Source organism: Martes martes, assembly GCF_963455335.1.
Source record: "Martes martes genome assembly, chromosome: 6".
Taxonomy (NCBI): Eukaryota; Metazoa; Chordata; class Mammalia; order Carnivora; family Mustelidae; genus Martes; species Martes martes.
Window position 1 is genome coordinate 45,624,122 of NC_137893.1, and position 12,206 is coordinate 45,636,327.

The 12,206-nt window shown below is 38.4% G+C and overlaps 1 protein-coding gene and 1 pseudogene across 2 annotated transcripts in view; both read right to left on the reverse strand.

Moving 5' to 3' along the window:
- CYB5R4 (cytochrome b5 reductase 4) overlaps positions 1-12,206 on the reverse strand; it is an 85,757-nt gene that overhangs the window by 13,376 nt on the left and 60,175 nt on the right. Inside the window, exons 11-14 of the mRNA XM_080805608.1 lie at positions 6,793-6,933; positions 5,161-5,313; positions 2,292-2,442; positions 1,897-1,983 (exon numbers count right to left, since the gene is read on the reverse strand). Coding sequence (XP_080661734.1) covers positions 1,897-1,983; positions 2,292-2,442; positions 5,161-5,313; positions 6,793-6,933 — 532 coding nt within the window. The remainder of the gene's footprint in view (positions 1-1,896; positions 1,984-2,291; positions 2,443-5,160; positions 5,314-6,792; positions 6,934-12,206) is intronic.
- On the reverse strand, positions 8,416-9,296 carry LOC308345100 (ret finger protein-like 4A; annotated as a pseudogene). The gene has a single exon. The product of its transcript is annotated as a ret finger protein-like 4A (transcript).

Consider the following 12,206-nt stretch of genomic DNA (forward strand, 5'->3'; position numbering starts at 1 on the left):
AGCACAAGCCTGGTGAGTGCTATTAGTCCAGTCACCCAGATGTGAGAAAACAAAAGTGGGGCCTTTCCTCATCCTCAACACTCCAGCCTATGCAATCCACCAACCCAAATTCTGATCATGTACACCAAAACAAAACAGAATGAAAGGAAACACACTGTATATTTAGAGGCTGTCAATAGATTTCTTTAGACCAAATACTTCTTAAATCAAGTTTAACTCCTACTGAAAGACTAAAAGGACAACGTCTATTCATTCAAATACTGGTAAATGGATCTTCCTGTACAAGGGAACTATCTTAAAAAATAGCTTTGTCAAAATACTGCCAGAAATACTTTATAAAAAAAACCTAAAGTAAAAAAAAAAAAAAAGCCTAGCTATGTGTTTAAGTTATTTGGTTAGGAAAACTGGAGCTTGAACAGTTAATACAGAAACGAAACACATGTAGGTAGAGTTCTTTGAAATCCAAATCCACATATCTGAGGTAAGGCTTCCCAGTTTTTAAGGCACTTACACAATTTTCTCTAGTCCTTGCATTATAGCCTTATGAAGTAAGTAGGAAATATGTCATTATTTTATTTTGAAGAGACAGGCTCAAAGAGCTAAGTAACTTTTGAATAAGTTCCAAACCACTGAAGGGTAGAATAAAAACTCAAAATTAGGGCTTTAGGCTTTTTGATATGTACTCTTCTAATTTTCCACTTTGACAATAGTGAAAAAGACACATGTGAACCCAGGAACTGGTATTTCTTTAAACCATGATCTAAACTGCCATATAGCTACCCGAATCATAGTAAATATTCTTAGGTTTATGGCGTAAGTTTGTAAGAAGACTAAACACTTAAGGATAAGTAAGTTCAGGTCATCCTTAATTTCTGAATGTTACTTATGAAGAGAGAAAGATGGAGGACAGAAGGAGGAAAAGCGAGAAGAGGCCAAGGCTTCCCTTAGCTAGGATACTCAGAAAGTATTCAACGAGAAATGGAACCCCAAAATAGCTGAGTTTCTGACGTCTTTAACTCTAGCTTTCAAAAGGGCCTAGAATTTTATCTGTACTGCACGATCCTCAACATATTTACTTCAGATATTTTGTGTGAAGCCTTTCAAAGGACTGAATTTCTTACAAATAGCTTCAGAAATGCTTTAGAAAGTATGACAGCTAGTCCGATCCACTCTTCTAAAAAATTCCTTTAAAATTTCCTACCACTTTTAAATCTGTTTAGGGGACTTGGGGATATGCCCGTTTCAAAAATCTTATTTCAGCTGACAGTGCTAGGGCTTTTTTTCAATGAAACAGATTTTCATGCTCTCTAGTTTTACCACAGTTTGGCTTGAGTCAAACTTTTCTCTATTGCCTATCCCAGCATTTCCCAAGGTGTGTACTGAGGACCACAGTCATTAATAAGCATTAATGTAAATAGACAAAAATGAAGAAAATCTTAACAATGTATAAAGAAGCCCCTCATCTTGAAAAGTCACAGTGGAGATTAGCATATTAAATGCTCTAAGAAATTCTGTACTAAAGAAAAATACTTATTTTTGCTTGGTCCATCTCATCACATTTATTTGATTTGTACCCACTATAATAAGAATATCTTGAAATATCGACTTGGTTACACTACGTCATTTTTGATGAAACCCAACTCAGTATAAGTCACACAATGTAAAGCCCAGTATATATTTTACTGATACATATATGATATCATATTAATCTTATTGAACAGTACTTGTTTGGAGGAAGGGTATTAACATTACTTACACTGAGAGAATTATTGATTAGCTTATTTTGTTTTTGAAGGAGCTTCCTGGCCAATTAAAAACGCCAATCAAAGGAGATAAGGCCTAGACTGACTACACATTTTTGAATATTGAAATGCAGTGCTAACACCAGTTTAATACCTTTTATCTTTAAATGCTAATTTCTCCAACTGGCTTCTCCAAATTATATCATCCTCTGTTTTATTGAAGAACATCAGCTTCACTTTCCTTAAAAGAAAAAACAACAACAACTCAAAAAGAACTATTTCGATTACATTTAAAATATGCATGAATGGAAAAGTCTTAACATAAAGTGGCATGAAATGTTTTCTTTAATGACAATTAGGTAACCAAAAGTATCCAAAATAAAAGAATCAAGTTAGTAAAACAGCTAGGACTGGAGGACATAGGGTAAGAAATGATAAATGAGGGAATGAGCATATATCCATTAAGGTCCACTGAGTAATTAATTTAGAAGACCTTATACTAATCTAACAGCCTCACAAAGGATAGTAATTAAAGATAAAATTACATACCTGAGACTGGGTATGTTAGTCAAAGCATAATTCAGTATTTTAACCATTGGTGTGAAGCCTGTTCCAGCTGCCAATAAAAAGAGATCTTCTAATTCTTGGAACTGGGATGTTTTAAAATTGCCCTCAGGATTGCTTATGGAAACAGAATCTCCTAAACAATGAAATATAAACTAAATCAGAAAAAAAAAATCAGGGAAACTGAAGTTAAGCTAGTTGCATTTTGAACACTGATGAGTAAAAGTGTGAAAGCATAACTTTCAGACTATTAATCTTAAGTCTTTAAAAATGTGTAAGGAGTTTTGAGAATACTCATTAATGTCCCCAAGTATACTTGGATTGTATCATTCTAAACAAATTAATAATGCTCATTTCCCATCATTATTTTCCCAAACCATCTGGAGTATCTAATTTACAAACTACTGACAAGCATTTAAATATAATTTATCAGCAGAAAATTGATCGCTAAACTAAACTATAAGCACCTCAAAAGCAAAGTCCAAGTATACCTGCCTTGTACACTACAAGGTGGAGAATATATACTCAACTACTTTCATATTGATTCTTAGCCAGAGCAATAAAACTAGGAGAGAAAACTGAAATAGAAATGTATTCTATAGTCATACTTCAGTAAACGTGCTAACTTCACCTCCATCAAATCTTTGAAAAGACCTATTGATTAGAAAAGTTCTTCTGAATTTAATGCCTATAAAAACAAAGACCAGAAACCATACTTAGAGCATGCTACTTCACAATCTAGAATAAGAATATTCGAGAAAAATTATTTGCAGTGAATTTGATATAATCACTATGTACCACTCATATAAGAGAACTGCCTTTAGGACATTTCAGAGATTTCCAATGTAATTTTAAAAATAAAAAAAAAATAAAGCTAAACATTTAAAAAATTTCAAATACTTTTCTTCCCCTCCCCAATGCTCATAAATCTTCCTTCTTGTCCATAGCAGGATAGTAAGAATCCTGCAGTAACTGATGAATTAAGTATTATAAAGGAACAGAAGCTCCCTGTTCTAGTTTAAAAGGACCGTAAGATCAGAATATCTTCAGGAAAAAGTCAGTCGGTTTTTTACTAAAGATGCCTCAAAGAATGATGCTAGCTTGAGAACTTTTGTCAGCACGCCAGTCCTCCCAATGTCAGAAAACTGATTAGACTCAGGCAAGGGGCCCGATTTTAATCAAGTTCACAAGATACTAAAGTAGACCTGCCAGAACAGTGACTGATTTACGGAAGGTTCTCTGCACCCAGTGACCTGAACCTTACACACCCCAACCAGGGCATCTCATTCCCAGGAGCAGGGCATTTGGAGGGCCAAAATCATCATTAAAGAGTTGCTTGGTGAAATGGAATTGAAACAAAGAAGTGGATAATTTCATAGGGGAGCTCATTTAGGCCGTGATGAGGCTTCGTGAGTGATCACTACCCTCTAAGTGGCACAAGTGTTTGTGCTATGTCTAGCTCCCCTGGATGAAGCTGAAAAAACCACTGATCTTGTTCTTTGGGCTTTCCCTTTCCACACTCTAGGCTAATTCTCCACCCTGCACTGTTTACATAGTCTCTATAATTAGGGTATAATAACACGGGTTCACTTTCCACAGGCTGTGTTACAGTCATGTGTCCATCTACCACAAGAGGAGGGTCATTTTCACTAGATTTGCAGGCATTCCAAGATTCTTTAGGCTCACATTTGACTTATGTAATCAAAGAGGACTAATCACACCCACTATGTAAAGACTGGCTTAACGTTCATAACACGACAGATTTTCTTTATTTCCAAATTTTAGTGAGCTACTTCACTGGTACCTCGATGTTACTGGTAATGTGTTAGAAACGAGAAGAGCACTTTTACTATTAAACAAAAGGCAGTGAAAAGTTGCAGATGCAGAAAAAGGAACAGGGGGTCTTGAAATCTTACTAGATTTCATGATAGTCTTTTTTATTAATTCTTTCAAAGTACATTTATTGAGAGTCTATTATGTGCCAATTGTCATGCTAGGTATAGGAACTAAAAGGCAAGTTAAGACAATCTTTACCCTCAAATCCAAAGTTCTGTAAAGAAGGAATGTTATTTTTTCTTATCCTAGAGCTATGAACACAGTGTTAGTTACTGAGGGATTCAGGAGAAAGGAGGCTTCATAAAGGACGTGATATTTTGTTTGGGTCTTTAAAGAAAAGGCTACCCAACAGGTAGAGAAAGGGATGATGGGCATCCTGTGTGAGGCACTTGCATGTATCTATGAATGAGGACAATAACCTTGTGGAACTCTGAGTAACATTCACATGAGTAGTTACGGCAAGAGATGAAGCTGGACAGATCATGAAAGTCTGTGCTGAGAGATCATGATGTGCAGAGGACTTCATCAGTCAAGTAGTGAACACCCATGAGAAGCTTCAAAGCTGGAGAGCAACCTGATTAAATCTATCCTCAGGGCAGTTTGGAAAGGCAGACAAACAGAAAGAGAAAGATACTGTTAAAGGCAACTGAGAGAGAACAGTTACAGGTCATGAGAGAAACGATGAAGGGTGGATCTGAGAGGGTGGCAGAAAGGATAGAAAAGAGAGAGTAAAAAGTCACTGCAAGGTGGACTCCCTAGAACTTAGTGGCGGACTGGACTGGGAAGGAGAAAATGGGCTCAAGGATGACTCAAGCCTGCAGACTGGGTCAAAGATGACCCAATTATGCTGAAGAATGCGGGAGTAAGGATAGGTTGGGTGTGACAAAGAGAACATAACTTTGGTCGTAGACATGTTGAGTTTCATTATTTTATGGACTTCCACATGGAGGTAACTAGAGGACGGTATAACACATGATCCAATCTAGAACACAAATGAGGTTTAAAAAAGAATACTAACCAATCTGAAGATGATCAAGCTCTGGTGTGAAGAGTCCATCAGGATAGATTTTGATCAAAAAGTAGATGTATTTATTGTTGAGAAGAACTGGTTCCTTGAACTCTGAGAGTAAGAAATCAGATACAGGTGTATATGGCTTCACAATTTCAGTACCTAGAAAAAGTCATGACAAAGAAATTCAATTCTAAAAATCTCAAAAGCTCTGAATAAAGATGAAACATACTGATTTTATGATGCTATCAGTACATACTTAAAACTGTATGTGTATACTGATTTTATGATGCTATCAGTACATACTTAATCTAATGTGTATATAATTCTATATATATTTTATATATGTGTGTGTGTGTGTGTGTATCCCAAGCCTAAGCACGCTGAAATAATTTACACAAATCGATACTTTACCCATCATATAAATACTGTATGTTTATTAAGCGAGGTATAAGATGATAGGGATTTATGGTAATAAACTTAGACAACCATCTGTTCTATCAGTATATAAACTTTGTAATGGGCTATGAATAAAAAGGCATCAAAAGTTTACACAGAGATGTAAGAAAGTACTCACATAATAACTTTAATCATGTACCAAATTTTAACAAGGGTTACTGATGGCCACAGGGATCATTTGGGTTGAGAAAGGGAAGAATTTCACTTTTTACTTTATATATTTTGAATTGTTTTAATGTTTTAATACATGATATGTTACTTTGGCAACTGAAGGAAAAAGATATTAATCCAACTACCTCTAAGAATATAATATTTTTAAAAAAACAGGGTAATTTTAATAAGAATTCATGTTATATTTTAGCTAGCCAAATTCCATATGAAGAGGAGTCACCACACATTGAAAAGACCATTTTTTTAATGTGACTCCTTGACATATATAGAATTAATCTACATGTAAATTCTAATCCATCGACAATAACTATGCTGGGGAGCATACCAGCTATGGAATGACACCCTGGCACTGGTGATGATGATGGGAGGAACATCCCAGCGCCATGGTAATATGGTGTACCGACCAAGTCAGCTAGACTGACTGAGACTGATGTGAGAATGTGACCTTCTGCAGCTCCAAAAGGCCAAGAAAACGTTAGACATGGTTAAGGGCATTTAAAACAAGAACATAAGGTAACTTCAGGATGAAAATGAGGGGAAAATTTCCCAGTGAAATCTTTACAGAGCTTCTTATCCCAGGGGCATGTGTAAGGAAATCATTTATAATCATCTACTCATTTTGAATTTCATAGATTCAACTCCATAAATGACCCAAGCAGACATGGTTACTAAGAGATATTGGCATGTGTTTCTAGTAGTTTCCCCCCACAGGACCACTGGGAACTGCCTCATCTCTTCCCTTGAGGGTTCTGTGAGGAATATATCCCAGTGCTGATGGAACCCTCTCTCCCCAACTAGCGGCAGTATCTTTGTTCTCCACATTGCATGGTGTGGCTATGGCTCCAACACATTGGAACGTTGCATTTACAAACCTAGAATTGGACTATCACTCAATCAGCTGCCAGAAACACATATTAATAACCTAAGCAGTTATTTCCTAAAAGATTAGTACTGATTTGGAACTGCTTATCAATAAAGAAAATGTTTCCCCAAAGCCTCTATTTACCTTACCTGTAATAGTTAGCTTGAGGTAAACATGTTGCCCAATTGGCACCTGGAGATGAGCGCTTGGTGGTAGCATCAAGCAGAAGAGCTTCGTATCATGAGTAACACCTTCCTTGGAAATTAACTGGCACTTTCTATAGTACAAACCTAGAAAGCGATTCATTTTCTCTTATTGATGAATAAATTAAGTAAGAAGTAACACCAGACCCACTAAGTGAAAGCCCAGATTCAGCTTCTATGCTTTTGCAAGCTTGAATTTCACTAAAATGCCTATGTACTTTAAAAATTCATCAGGAGTCTGAAAATCTTACAGTTAGAATTTCATTTTATTTCCTGAGATATCTATTTTCTAAAACCTGTCAATACTTCAGTAGGTTGAAAAACAAACTCTACTGAGTCTTATTTCCTCATGTCTAATTACAGCATATTATAAGTATTACATTCTAAGAAATTAAAACCTAACTTATTTCTTCATCAATTTGCTTTTTACATAATTTCATCTTTTAAGCCTCATGTTCACAGTTACATAAATATATTAAGAGATGTAAAAAAAATTTGATAATCAACAAATTTACATTCTAAAGTCTTTTCTTACAGAGTGGTCTTGAACTTTAAGTATTTAACATTTAACAATATTAAGACTATTAAATTTAGAAATACTTCTTTGATAAATCCAGGAAAAACAAACAGTCTATTTCTCTGTTTGTGTATGAATTATAGAACATTTTAACTGTCAAGAAATGATTAAAATTAAAAAATGAACTTTTATGTTTAAGGGTGTACATTCTCATTACCTGGAAAATTAATTTTTTTAAAGATTTTATTAATTTGAGAGAGAGCACACAGACAGAGAGGGAGAGGAAAGAGCAGACTCCCCACTGAGCAGGGAGCCCAATGTAGAGCTCGACCCCAAGACCCTGAGATCATGACCCGAGCTGACGCCCCACTGACTGAGCCACACAGACACCCCTACCTGGAAAATTAAGTGAAAAATGAAAATTCCCGATTTGTGCTACTAATATACAAATAAACAAAAAGGAACAAAGTGTTTCTATAAATACTGAAAATACTTGAAATTAATATCCCAAGCTCAGGAAATATATACTATTTTTATACAGAGCAAAATAATACCATTTAGGTTAGAAGAACTTGTTATAGAAATTCTGAAAGCATTAATAGTTTCACTTACAGAACTCCTGTAGACCTAAAGAGCATGCCAGACTACGCTGATAATATTGGTTTGTTTTGTTATTTCCTCTCTTACAAAACAGCATTTATAGAGATGGAAAGGGATTAACTCTGATAATGTATTTCTTTTCTTTTTTTTTTTTTTTTTGGGCCACATCCACGTTTTTATTTAGTTTCTAACCTCCATTAACACTAAGTTAATATTGCAGAAAATAGACACATTTGGAAATTGATCTGAAAAACCAGAACCCATTGGAACAGAAACATGGAAAGTCCCAATGAGAACGACTGTGTGATACTTTGTGTTTGAAAGGCACTTCTCCCTTATCTGATTAGTGTTCATGATTAGCCAACTGTTCCACGTTTCTCGTCTGCCCTCTGTACCGTCCATGTAACAAGTAGGAAGGGTTCTAGCTCCGGCTGTGAGCACATGGGAATTCTCTAGAAACTTTGTTCTGTATCCGAGCCCACTGGAGAGCTGGCAATGGCTGGATTCCTCACAGGACAGATTCTCAGGAAGCCTTGACCATTCGTGGTGGGGCTCCCGGGAGCAAAAAACAGACGCAGCGGCCCCACAGCAGGAATTCCAGTGAAGGTGAAAATATGGGCTCCATCGCTCACATAATAAAAAGAAATGGTGCCAAGATTCATGTCCAAGAAAATCCCTAGTCAGTGTAAGTGGGGGCTCACCGAGAGAACAGTCACAGGCCTGGTGCTGGCTTGGAAGAGATCTCCTTTTCTCAAGCCCACTGTCCAGAAGCCAAGTTCTACGGACAGCAGAATGGGCCCTTGTCGGTCAGCGGAGTCTCTGCAAACACCCACGTCCCATTTCTTGCTCGTCCCCATGTCCACCTCCTGGTAGTGGTGGCCAGAGGGGAACCCAGGGGAGCCCAGGACGCAGAGAGCATAGTCGAATCTCTCGGCTCTGGCCCTCCGGTTCTGTCTGGAATACCCACAGCGGACACTCCTCAGGTCCTCAGAAACGATGAGGTAGTGGTTGGTGGTGTCAACCTCCAGGGTCACCTCCACGTGACCTTGTGCATGTTTGGGTTCTTGTGCAGAATGGCTTTCTGCTGGGGCTCCAACTCCCTGATCCTCAAAACCAGCCTCCCAAGATGGGTGCCGGGCCAAAGGTCCTTCTTCCAAGAGAGCACGGAGAGCACGGAGGAGGAGGGGCACCAGAAACCCTCCCCGCTGGGCTCCCTCTGCAGTGAGTCGAAGCAGCAGAGGCAGCAGGTGAAGCCACACTTCAGGTACATGTTCGTCTCCAGGTAAGTCAGGCACACAGGACACCTGCTTGTCTCTTGCAAGTGTGCGGCCATGACCACTCAGCCCTGCTCTGGCCCCAGTTCTCCCGCTGATTGCAGTTCTCGGATAATGTATTTCTTATCTTAATTATTCCCTCTTTTTTTTATTTAATTAAAAATATTTAAGTAGGTAAAGATTGACTCCAGATCTTAGGAAGTAAATGCCCAACACCTAATAATGGTTTGTGGAAAACTGAAATTCATTCATAATCCTAAGAAATCTCTTCTTCCCTTGTCCCTTTGGATCTTAAAGACCCTGGTCACTAAATCTTTCCACCTGCCCCCTTGGTAGCTCAGTATGCAGATGAATTTAGAGTGCAGCATTGCACACCGAAACCAAGGGGCATTACTGAAGTCACCTCATTCTAGCGCCAGGGCATAGCTCAGACTAAAGGAACGACTGTAACATTATCCTAAAACACCTAATCAGTATTAGACTGACAATGGGATCAGTGGACACAGGCTCACCTAGGAGGAAAAATGAAGGTTTGAATGATCTCCTTGTCCCTTCCTTTCTGGGACCCAGAGTGAGAACACAATCAGAGACCCACATACTATATGTCTGAACATTTAAAAGTTATAAGTCAGATGAATAACTGTTAAATAAAATATGTTCTATGCTGTATCTTGAAATAGACCTTTGAGGGCTAGGTTCAAATTCAGGATTCCTGAACTCCTGAGTTCTATACAGGAAGAGGGCAGAGGGATGAGAGCTGTACCCCCAACTGACTGGCTATCGCCTTCCCCCTACCCCTTCTTCTCTCACCTCAGGCTCTGTCTGATCCTGAGTGGAGCCTTAACGCGGGTATGGACACACTAGCCCATGTTTAAGCTCATCCTCTTGCTTTCCTCATAAACAGCCTTGGCCTCTCCTTGAATGCAAGTGGATTTGGGGCCATCTGAGCAGGAATTCTGGGTTCCAGATACCTAGAGTGCAGCTGCTGAAGGAGAGGGTGAACTGAGGTGGACATTTCTTGGCCTTACATACTTCTCATCCTGTCCGAGGGTGTGGGACCAGTAGCTCTCTTACAATGACATTGAACGCATGCCCTTCTGAAACACGCTACTGCTAGATGAAAGGTTCACATTCTGACCTTCAACTCTAGGGTTTGCCAGAAAGGATTTGCTACACGAGGTATGCATCTCTTTATTTACATTTCAAACACAATGAAAGCCCGGGTTACACTAATTTACTAACACTTCTTGTTAAGTTCATAGAGTATCCTTGCTATTTAACACCCAAGAGATAATTTCAACATCTTGCCTATTAGTCTGCCATAATTTTAAAGAACATCCAGGTTTTAAAAGTTTAGGAAACATTGAAGAAAGTTTTCATCTTTTAATTATGCCGAGGAGAGAGATGGCACAGACAGACAGCTGTGAAACATATGAGGAGAAAAGACCAGGGAGGAGACATGCTGACTACTTCAGGCCGCATGGTGCCATTATTTAAGTGTCAAGTTTCTGGCTTTGTAAGCATAAATAATTATATAAGAAAATAAGAAACTGAAATAAATATAAGATGGTGAAACAGAAGCATAAGACAAAAAAATTTCTGTCCCAAACACCTAACTTCTCTTAATAACACACATATGATATTACTCACAGTAATAAATATTAAGGATAACATGATTAATTTGGGCATACTCTTTTCTTCTGGTTGAAAAGAGATGGTATTTTTCCTCCTAAAGAATAGAATTTCACAAGGCTCAAGTCTAGACAAAGTCTTCAGTGGGAGAGAGAACACACAAAGAACCCTGATTACGAGTCCACACTGCCTTCCATCTGGTCTTCCACTCCTACTTGAACTTAGTACACTTTTTTTTTTATTAACATATTATATATTATTTGCCTCAGGTACAGGTCTGTGAATCATCAGGCTTACACATTTTGCAGCACTCACCATAGCACATACCCTCCCCAGTGTCCATAACCCAGCCACCCTACACATCCCTGCCCACCCAGCAACCCTCAGTTTGATTTGTGAGATTAAGAGTCTCTTATGGTTTGTCTCCCTCCCCAGTCCCATCTTGTTTCATTTTTTCCCTCCCAAACCCCATGACCCCCTGCCCTGCCTCTTAAGTTCCTCATATCAGACCCCTCACCCTGCCTCTCAGATTTCTCATATCAGAGAGATCATATGATAATTGTTTTTCTCTGATTGACTTACTTCACTTCGCATGATACCCTCTAGTTCCATCCACATCATTGCAAATGGCAAGATTTCGTTTCTTTTAATGGCTGCATAGTATTCCATTGTATTTATATACCAAATCTTCTTTATCCATTCATCTGTTGATGGACATCTATGTTCTTCCATAGTTTGGCTATTGTGGACATTGCTGCTATAAACATTTGGATGCAAATGCTCCTTTGGATCACTAAATTTGTATCTTTAGGGTAAATACCCAGTAGTGCAATTACTGGGTGGTAGTGTAGCTCTGTTTTAAACTTTTTGAGGAACCTCCATGCTGTTTTCCAGAGCGGCTGCACCAGCTTGCATTCCCACCAACAATGTAGGAGCATTCCCCTTTCTCTGTATCCTTGCCAGCACCTGTCGTTTCCTGACTTGTTAATTTTAGCTATTCTGACTGGTGTGAGGTGGTATCTTACTGTCGTTTTTTTGTTTTTGTTTTTGTTTTTGTTTTCAGCATAACAGTATTCATTGTTTTTTCACCACACCCAGTGCTCCATGCAATCTGTGCCCTCCCTAATACCAACCACCTGGTTCCCCCAACCTCCCACCCCCCGCCCCTTCAAAACCCTCAGGTTGTTTTTCAGAGTCTGTAGTCTCTCTTGGTTCACCTCCCCTTCCAATTTCCCTCAACTCCCTTCTCCTCTCCATCTCCCCTTAGTACACTTTTAAAGCACCTATACACTCTACTTTCCCTACTAGAAAAAGAGGCTTAGAGAAGTTAAATACTT